The sequence below is a fragment of the Neolamprologus multifasciatus genome, chromosome 18 (assembly GCF_963576455.1).
Source record: "Neolamprologus multifasciatus chromosome 18, fNeoMul1.2, whole genome shotgun sequence".
Classification (NCBI taxonomy): Eukaryota; Metazoa; Chordata; class Actinopteri; order Cichliformes; family Cichlidae; genus Neolamprologus; species Neolamprologus multifasciatus.
In genome coordinates this window covers 33546207-33555498 of record NC_140456.1, presented here as the reverse complement: position 1 = coordinate 33555498, position 9292 = coordinate 33546207, and the positions used below count along the sequence as shown (strand labels likewise).

Sequence of the window (9292 nt, the reverse complement as noted above, 5' to 3'; positions counted from 1 at the left end):
AGATGGATAACTTCTAGTATAGATCAGCTCAATATGTTTGTCAATAGGCAAATAACCCAAAAAACAACTCAAAATTCTGAAGTTCATTGATTTGGTTTGCTTTTCTCCAAAGGCCTCCCAAAGCTAATACTCAGCAGATATAGTCCCCAGAATATCAGTCAACGACAAATGACCAAACTGTGACTAATAACTCGGACTTTCTCTAAAGGCAAACCCAAAGATACGACTAGCCAATTTAGTGTACACAAATGTAAAAGGTCTGTATTTATATAGCGCTTTTCTAGTCCCTAAGGACCCCAAAGCACTTTACACATCCAGTCATCCACACATTCACACACTGGTGATGGCAGCTACATTGTAGCTGCAGCCACCCTGGGGCGCACTGACAGAGGCGAGGCTGCCGGACACTGGCACCACCAGGCCCTCTGACCACCACCAGTAGGCAACAGGTGAAGTGTCTTGCCCAAGGCCACAATGACGGAGACTGTCCAAGCCGGGGCTCGAACCGGCAACCTTCCAATTACAAGGCGAACTCCCAACTCTTGAGCCCAAATGTAACACTGAAGTCTTACAAAATAGCACACCAAGCTTTTAATTAAGCATAAAAAAACTTGAGAACAAGATAATTGTGCAGACGAGTCTCCATTTGTCACAACCAGGCTCAAAGTATGTGATAAAAAAAGAAGAAGAACACATATAGAGGCCGTTGGACTGGTTCTTATAGCACTTTTCTACTCTATCTGAGCACAATTTGTTCATTCACCCAATCACACCCATTTAGTGCTAACTAACATTCATACATTCTTTCACACTCCGATGGAGGCATCAAGGGGCAACCTGGGGTTAGCATCCTGTCCAAGGATATTTGGCATGCAGACTGGAGCAGACTAGAATCGAACCACCAACCTTCTGGTTAGTAGGTGAGCTGCTCTATCACCTGAGCTCCAGCCACCCCTGGTATTCCACAATATTTCAGTTAAATAAAATAAAGACACCTAAAAATAGCTTGAACGACTGTCAGCATATCAACACATGATGTCTGAATTCACAGAGGGTATTTGAGAGAGCATGTGCTAAAAACAAAACTGAAATACTTTATCAGCTAAGCAGCGTCCATGAAAAATAAGCAGAGAAGAAACCCAAGAGGTTCTGGCAGGGCTAGTTTATGGGCTTTTTATACACCAGAGCCCTGCCTGCTCAGGTGTGCTGCCATTTGAAATTGGGTCAGTTCCACCCACCATACAGGCAACAAGAAAGCAAGGAAAGCACTATTTATAATATATAAAGAATAATCAAAATCTTCAAGTTACCAATCAAAGCAGTTCTGTTGTTTTGTCCAATGCCAAAATCAAAATTAACCCGATCTTTATGTTAAAAATTAAAAAATATTTTACGTTTGCTGTCAGATATCTAAACCAAAAATATTTTAACTGCTACTTATTCAGCAAAATAACTTCAATTACTTCAATTAACTCAAACTGAAAAAAGAGAAACTCAAAATATTGAAGTTAATATATTTTTGGGGGAAATTACGTTTACACAATGTATTTAACTACTTTAAATATTAGGGTTTAAAGTGTATTATATTATTTCTTTGCGGTTTGACGTGTTTCGCTTAGGATATTGACAACTAGGGCTATTTTGGTGGGAAAGCGTGCTTGTGTTTAACGGTTTAACTGCGGGGCTGAAGCCTCCAGTCCACAAATAAGCTCCTCTGAGCGTGCAAAGGCATGAACATCATGTGCACAAAGCTACACCTACAAGAGCTGGCAGGAGGCTTCACAATATCAGATCCGCTGGAAGCACCGAAAGACAGCATCGGCACGCTGCCGGGTGCATGTGTGCAGGATGTGCGCGCATCAGGTACTGATCCTTCTCTGCCAGAGGAAGAGAGAGCGTCGTCACGTCGTTTCAAAAGTGAGACCCCGCATATCGTGAGGAAAGCAGGGGGGAGGAGAGGCGAGCAGGAGGACCGGGCTAGCGAAGGATCCACCATCACATCTCTGAATGGCTGCGCTGTTCTCTCTTAAGAAGCGGCAAGCCAAACCCACCGGGGTGAGGACTGACACCGCGTATATAAAGCTGCGCAGCGAGCGGTAATTACCAGATCACCCTTCGCCTTTTTGTCGTCTAGCAGACTGACGTGGATTAATCAGTACCGGGGTCGCTACAGCTGGAGCAGCCATGTCTCATGGATGGGGATACGCACCGACCAACGGTGAGGATCTTAGAGCATCCTACCGGGTTTGCTGCAGGAGAAGATGCTGCCACACTCAACTCCGTTTTCTATATAGTTGTGTAGACAGTGGCAGATATTACAAACAACAATTTGTCCATTTTCTATAATAATTTCATTGCTTAAACAATATGCCGCTGCGGCTCAGCCTGGGGTCGGAGCAGAGAGACCCTGCTCGTTTACAGAAGCTACGCGTTCTTCTTTATTCCTTTATGATTAAACATTAAAACCATCATTGTATTTTAATGAATGGATTTTATTACAGTTTTTTAAATAAAAATAAATATGTAATTTGGTTTGTTTTGATAAGTTAGCTGTTAGTTTTATTAGTTAAGATAACTGTTTCTCTGGGACACATTTTCTGTAAGTTTATGTTCAAATAAAAACGGGCTGTTATGTTTTATTTAATTATATATTTATAGAATATTTTCTCACTGTCTATAACCTTGATGTTATAGACAGGAATAAAATGGGAAAATGTATATGTGTGTAAGTGAAGTGGAGATTTAGAGCTGAGGACATTTTGGAGGAAACTTATCTTGATAAAATGGCTTTTAAAACTACAATTTATGGATTATAAATAGACTTTGTAATTGTATGAAAGTTTCTGTATCTAACCTACATGTGAGGTATTATCTAGCAATTTATGTGCCAAGTGTAATAGATTTCCAATACTCACTGTTTTCAAACTGTTAGCATTTACCTTGGAAAGAACTCAGATACTTTGAAAGTCATTTGTATCTTATGTATTGTGGTACTGCTGCTTTTATTAACTAAACAACTTCAACATCAAGTAGCAGTATGATCGTTTAAACGTGTTCATTTTTCAACTCTCTCATAAAGGATGTGAGCACCTTAACCTTGAGACCTTGTACTTGTTTTCTTAGTCATAAACATGGTATATTTACATTTAACTTCAGTTTGAAGAAACAATAGAAATGCATTTTAAAATTCTCAGTATACTTATGTGTAGCATGGAGAGTCATATGTGTTAACGCATGCATGTATTTGCAGGACCTGACACATGGGCTGCAGATTTCCCCGTGGCTAATGGGACCAGGCAGTCTCCCATTAACATAATCCCTAAAGAAGCTCATTATGACCCATCTCTGAAGGCTCTGAAAATCAGCTACGACCCCTCAAACACCAAGGGCATTCTGAACAATGGGCACTCCTTCCAGGTGGACTTTGTGGATGACACAGACAGCTCCAGTAAGTACAGAGACACAAAAACAATATTCATCGAGTTAATAGACATGTCTTGTAAGATGTGGCTAAATCATCAAATAAATGTCTAGATGTCCAATACAATCTTCTTAATGTTTTGTACAGTTATAAAGCCTTATGGACAAAAGTATAATGAGTATATAATATTCATTATATTGCAGTTGATTAAAAAATTCTTAAGTGTTTGTCATTGTGTACATTTACAGTTGATCCTAGCATTAGCTAGCTCTATCTGTCTTGTTTATGCATCCACCCCTGCTGTATGTACTGTAGTAGATAAGAGTGATGATGCCAGCATGCAGTTAATCATAATCAGCTCTATTTCATTATCTGCAGGTCAACAGACATCTACAGCACCCCACCCTGTTATACTATACTAGTACTTTTACTGTTCACCTTTTATCCAGTGTACTGCATGTCATTACATGTATTTGAATTACTGTGCAGAGGTGTGGGGCAATACTTACAAATGTTCGCTATCATCAATCTTTATATTACAAAAAAGGGCCATAAGGATAATCCATAAAACCGGTTACAGAGATCACACAAATCCACTATTCTTAAAATCAAAAATACTAAAATTCACAGATCTGGTTCATTTTCTCACTGCACACATTATTTATAAAGCAATAAATAACCTGCTTCCTGACAATATTCTAAAAATGTTTTCTAAAAGGGAACGGGGATACAATTTGAGGGGGGAATTAAATTTAAAACATCCTCGTATCCGTACAACATTAAAACGTTTTTGCATCTCTGTGTGTGGAGTGAAGCTGTGGAACAGACTAAGTAAAGATATGAAGCCGAGCATGGCGCAGTTTAAAAAGTGGTTTAAGGAGATGGTTTTTACAGGGTACAGGGAGGAGGTAGAGATTTGATAGGGTGTTCTTGTCCAATATTTTCATGTGTGTGCGGGTGCACGGGTATGTTGGTGTGGGTATATATATATTTGTAGGTCGTGTATCCTTTGAGGTGTTAATGGGGTTATTGAAAATGTGTATATGTGTGTATGTGTGTATACGTATGTATGGATAGATAGAAACATATATGTAAAAAAAATGAATAATAAAAAAAAAAATACACATGACATATAATGTATTTGCAAGGAGGTATTTCTGTAGTCTATTGATTACTAGATAGTGGGAAAGGGGTGGGATTAAATAAGCTTATGCTTCTTCCTGCTCCTTTTTGAACATGAAAGTTATTTGTAGTTGTTTTTGCTCGTTTTCTTTTTGTTTTGCTTTGTTCATTTGTCTCTTTTAATTCTATGTTGTTGTACTTTTTCAACATGTTCAAAATAAAGATTCAATCAATCAAAAGTAAAAGTAAACACAGAATTAAGTCATTTTACTTCAAAAAGTTCAAAAAATTGAGAACCAGAAAAGACTTAAAATCCTGTGTTAACCTCGTACAGGTCAGACTGAAAATCCTGGGTCTTTTGCTTTTTCAATGCTGAATAGCAAAGATCAACAAAATCTGTCCTTTCCTGACTGTGGCCCAATGATTATGATGTTCTGTCATTACTAGCCTTGACTGGGGGTCCTATTTCTGGAGTCTACCGTCTGAGGCAGTTTCATTTCCACTGGGGAGGAAGTGACAGCAGAGGCTCTGAGCACACTCTCAATGGCATCAAGTTCCCCTGTGAGGTAAAAAGATCTTGACACTGCTTAGGATTAAAAACGGTTGCACACAATGTGCAACTTGTGGGTCTGTTGTGTAAACAACTATTTCGTTGTCACTTTACTTTCTTCAGATTTCTGCTTTAATGTTTCAACTTTGCTTGACTTTCTTGTTAGCTTCACTTGGTGCACTGGAACACTAAGTACCCCAGTTTTGGAGAGGCAGCTGACAAGCCTGATGGACTTGCTGTAGTGGGGGTATTTCTAAAGGTGAACCGTCCGAGGGGGAAAAGTTCAAAATGAATAAATTAAAAACAAAAAATGTTAAATATCAAATGTTGTTGTCTTCACATTGTGTTCCAGATTGGTGCTGCCAACCCCCGCCTTCAGAAAGTTCTGGATGCTTTGGATGCCATCAAGAACAAGGTAAAATCAACTGTCTCAGAATTGGTAAAATACAGGTTTGCTGAAAACAAACGTGCTCGTACTGTTTGTGCAGAGCAGTTTGAAGGCGTTGGAAATGAATGATGCCACTATCATGGTTTCGCTTTTGGTATTTCCTTTCTTCCATTTTCTCTTCCCTCATGCCTACAGGGAAAGCAGACAACCTTTGCTAACTTTGACCCAAGGACTCTTCTTCCTGGTTCCCTGGATTATTGGACCTATGAGGGCTCTTTGACGACTCCTCCCCTCCTCGAGAGTGTCACCTGGATTGTACTTAAGGAGCCAATCAGCGTCAACCCTGCACAAGTACTTATCTTGGCCCCCAACCTCATCCCTTTCACACACATAGGCAATGTTTAGTTATAACTATTTGATTCAATTCAATTTTATTTATATAGCACTATATCACAACAACAGTCACCCAAGGTTCTTTATATTGTAAGACCCTACAATAACCCTACAATAATACCAAGAAAATCCCAACAATAATATAACCTCAACCAGCAAGCGCTTGGCGACAGTGTTATAAGGGTTTAGGTAGAAGAGTGTGAGTGTATTAGTCCAAAGAAAATATACACTTTAGTACACGTGCACGAATGTGTACATGCTTTTTAGTCCTTTTGTCAGCTGAGAATGCTGATAGATTTTCACATCACATAGGAAAGTGAAAGGAAAGTATTAAGCTTCGTGAAATCAACACAATTTCATTGTTGATTAAAGAGAACAGGCTGTTTACCTGTTACTCTGTTTTTTACAGTATAATCATACACACGTTTGTATGACTATACATGTCATTTAGTGGTTGTGCATGGTTTGGGGGGCCAGAGTGTTGATCCAGACATTATCAGTGTCAAGAGTGAAGTTACAGAAGCCCTATCAGACTCAGTAGGGTGGGTCTAAACCTTAAGTAACTGGTGTTTCACTTAGATTACACTGACTGCCTGTATCTCCAGGGGGCAGTTTGCACTCATGAATGTAACCCTCATGTGACACAAAACTCACACAGAGGTGGCAATAAGCGTTCTTTATTTATAAGACATGCATATATATAGATATAGTTATTTTCCACAAAGTAGAAATCAGTGCAGTAACACTGAAATGCAGTGCAACATGTATTTAGTGACAGATAAATGGAAACTTTGGCCTGCTAAAGTAAACATCACCAGCTAGCTAAAGGCTAAAATAGCTATCTCACTCCCAGTGAAATAGTTACTTTAACAATTTTACGGCTTTAGGCATTTATCTTTCTTTCTCTCTCCCACACACACACACACACACTGCAGTGAGATTATTCCATGTTGTCTTAGTAATTTAATTGTTTAACATCTTTCATTCCACATTTTAGTCCTGGCACACTGATGTTCAACTAATCCTGTCCTGGGAATCCTGTGAAACAGTGGTGTGAATGTTCTCAGAAAGTCCTTTTAGCTTCAGTTTGGTTAAACCAATGCCTTCATCAAATTGGACCAAAGAGCCATTTGACATGATAAGGGAATGTTAAACTTTTATTGGATGGGTCTCTCCCACATACCAACCACTTGCATGTAACAGTAATTAATGACACTTCAATGGATGTGAGGTGGATGAAACATTATTTCATTAAAAGGTTTATTATTTGCTTATGCATGTATTACTGTTGGGTAGAAGTGCACTGTGAGCGTACATGTAAAATAGGCTGTTTTATATAATACTCAACTGAAAACGTCTTTCTTTCATTTTAAATAAGGCTTAGATGATGGTTACGTTGCAACACTGACTGTGTCATTTTGTAAGTTATCAATATAACCAGCCTATAACCTTTGGTGATACTACAGAGTATACATTCACCTCTCACTTGTAATCTGCTAATCTAATCTGCTTGGTGATGATTGCTAGAAATTGTACTAATGCAACTCCATAATTCTGCAGAAGTCCATGGAAACATGATCTTTTATTTCTCTCCCTTTGCCACTTTCCTTCCTCATTAGATGGCCAAGTTTCGCAGCCTCCTCTTCACCGGAGATGGAGAAGCTCCATGCTACATGGTGGACAACTACCGCCCTCCACAGCCTCTCAAGGGCCGCCTGGTCCGTGCATCCTTCAAATAAGCCCTTCTTCCTTGTCAGATCCTCTTACTCTTTTCTTCTTCTTTTGGTGAACGTTCCTGTTCCCTGTGTGCAGGCTTTACTTGCTTTATTTTTGCTCTGTTGAAATCACATGGAAAATTGTAACAGCCAATAACAATGATGTAGGACTTCTAGTTAGATTAGATTAAATAGATTTTGTTTGCAGTATCTGCATTTTTAAAAAAACAACAACAAACTCTTTCCAAAGTGAATTATTATTTATAAGTAAGTATCAGTAAACAATAATATCTAATATCTAAACAATAATATATAGACACTGTAGACTAGGTTTGCTTTTAATTTGTCATATAAAGCACAAATGATCTTTTCATGAACAGTTTCCTGTTTATGAAACAAAAAGTCTGCTTAATGTTCTTCTTAACGTCTTCTAAATCGTTCCTCGTGTTTAAACGTTGCCTTTATCAACATTTTGAAGCTTTCTATGAATTGATTGTGTTGTGAATTGTGCTGCAGACAGCTGCTCAGATTGTCAAAGGCTTACCGATGGCTAATTCTGCTACTGGTCAGTAAACTGGTCAGCAAAAACAGGAAGTGACTGAACTTGGATATGACGTTCTTCTGTAGTCGTACTCATCATTTTACACACTATACAGCAGTTGGAGCCACCACCTGTCAGGTAGTGCTTTTACGTGAGTAGATTTGACTTTTGACCCCCCCATTATGGTACATTATGGTACGATAACAGAAGTAAGTCTGTTGTTAAGGACTGTCTAATCTAGCTTTAACCAATAGTACAACCAAAGGACACGTGCATTCCTGTGGATATGGCTTATCTTCTCAGTGGCACTACAATAACTTTTATTCATGTCATTTAATTTTCTTTTCTTCCTTTTTTTTTGGTTTGTTTGTGTACCGGTCACCACAGTGCCTTAACCGCTGTCTTGAAGGCTATTTTTCCATTCTTTCTTTCTTTGGTTTGTTTGTTTGTTTACTGGTCACCACAGTGCCTTAACTGCTGTCTTTAAGACAAATTGGAAAGAAAGTGGCATCATTTTATGGCTATAAGCACTTTTCCTTTTTACTCTTTTTTTTCAGTGCCTTTAGCTTATTCTCCATTTAACTAAGCTTAAATAAATAGCAGGTATTTATGAGAGACCAGAGCAATGTTACTTTTGTTTTTCATATCAATTGTTTTAGGGTTTAACTGCTTATAGTCACATTACACGTGTAAATGCCTGTGAGACTATATCACTTAATAAATGGAAAAGTGCAACAATTTCAAAAAAATATGTATTATTGTCTTATTTCACAGCAATATTTGTTCTTAACTGAATTTACTACAGTTCATTTTATATATGCTTGGTTTCCAGAGGAAAACTTATCTTAAAATCTCTTGTTAAAGAATAAAAGTGATCTTCTCACATGCATCATTTAGCAGGTTCAGTTTTTACTTCTTTAGTAAATTATCATAGATAATTAGATTAAGATAGATAGAGCTGGGTGTCATCTGCATAGCAGTGTAAATGTATGCTATGTCTTCTAATGATGCTGCATAAGGGAAGCATGTATAATGTAAACAGAATTGGTCCTAGCACTGAACCCTGTGGAACTCCATAATTAACCTCAGTGTGTTTACATGCACAAACTGGAGTCTATTAGATAGATATGATACAAACCACTGCAGCACAGTACCTGTAATA

The 9292-nt window shown here is 38.3% G+C and overlaps 1 protein-coding gene across 1 annotated transcript; it reads left to right on the top strand.

Annotated features, from left to right (window-relative positions):
• Positions 1-1950: 1950 nt before the first annotated feature.
• cahz (carbonic anhydrase) lies at positions 1951-8879 on the top strand. Its single transcript, XM_085141130.1, has 7 exons — positions 1951-2218; positions 3251-3448; positions 4991-5109; positions 5260-5352; positions 5446-5508; positions 5677-5832; positions 7494-8879. Exons 1-7 carry the CDS (start codon positions 2185-2187, stop codon positions 7611-7613), a joined length of 783 nt encoding a protein of 260 aa, XP_084997256.1. The 5' UTR covers positions 1951-2184; the 3' UTR covers positions 7614-8879.
• Positions 8880-9292: the final 413 nt, after the last annotated feature.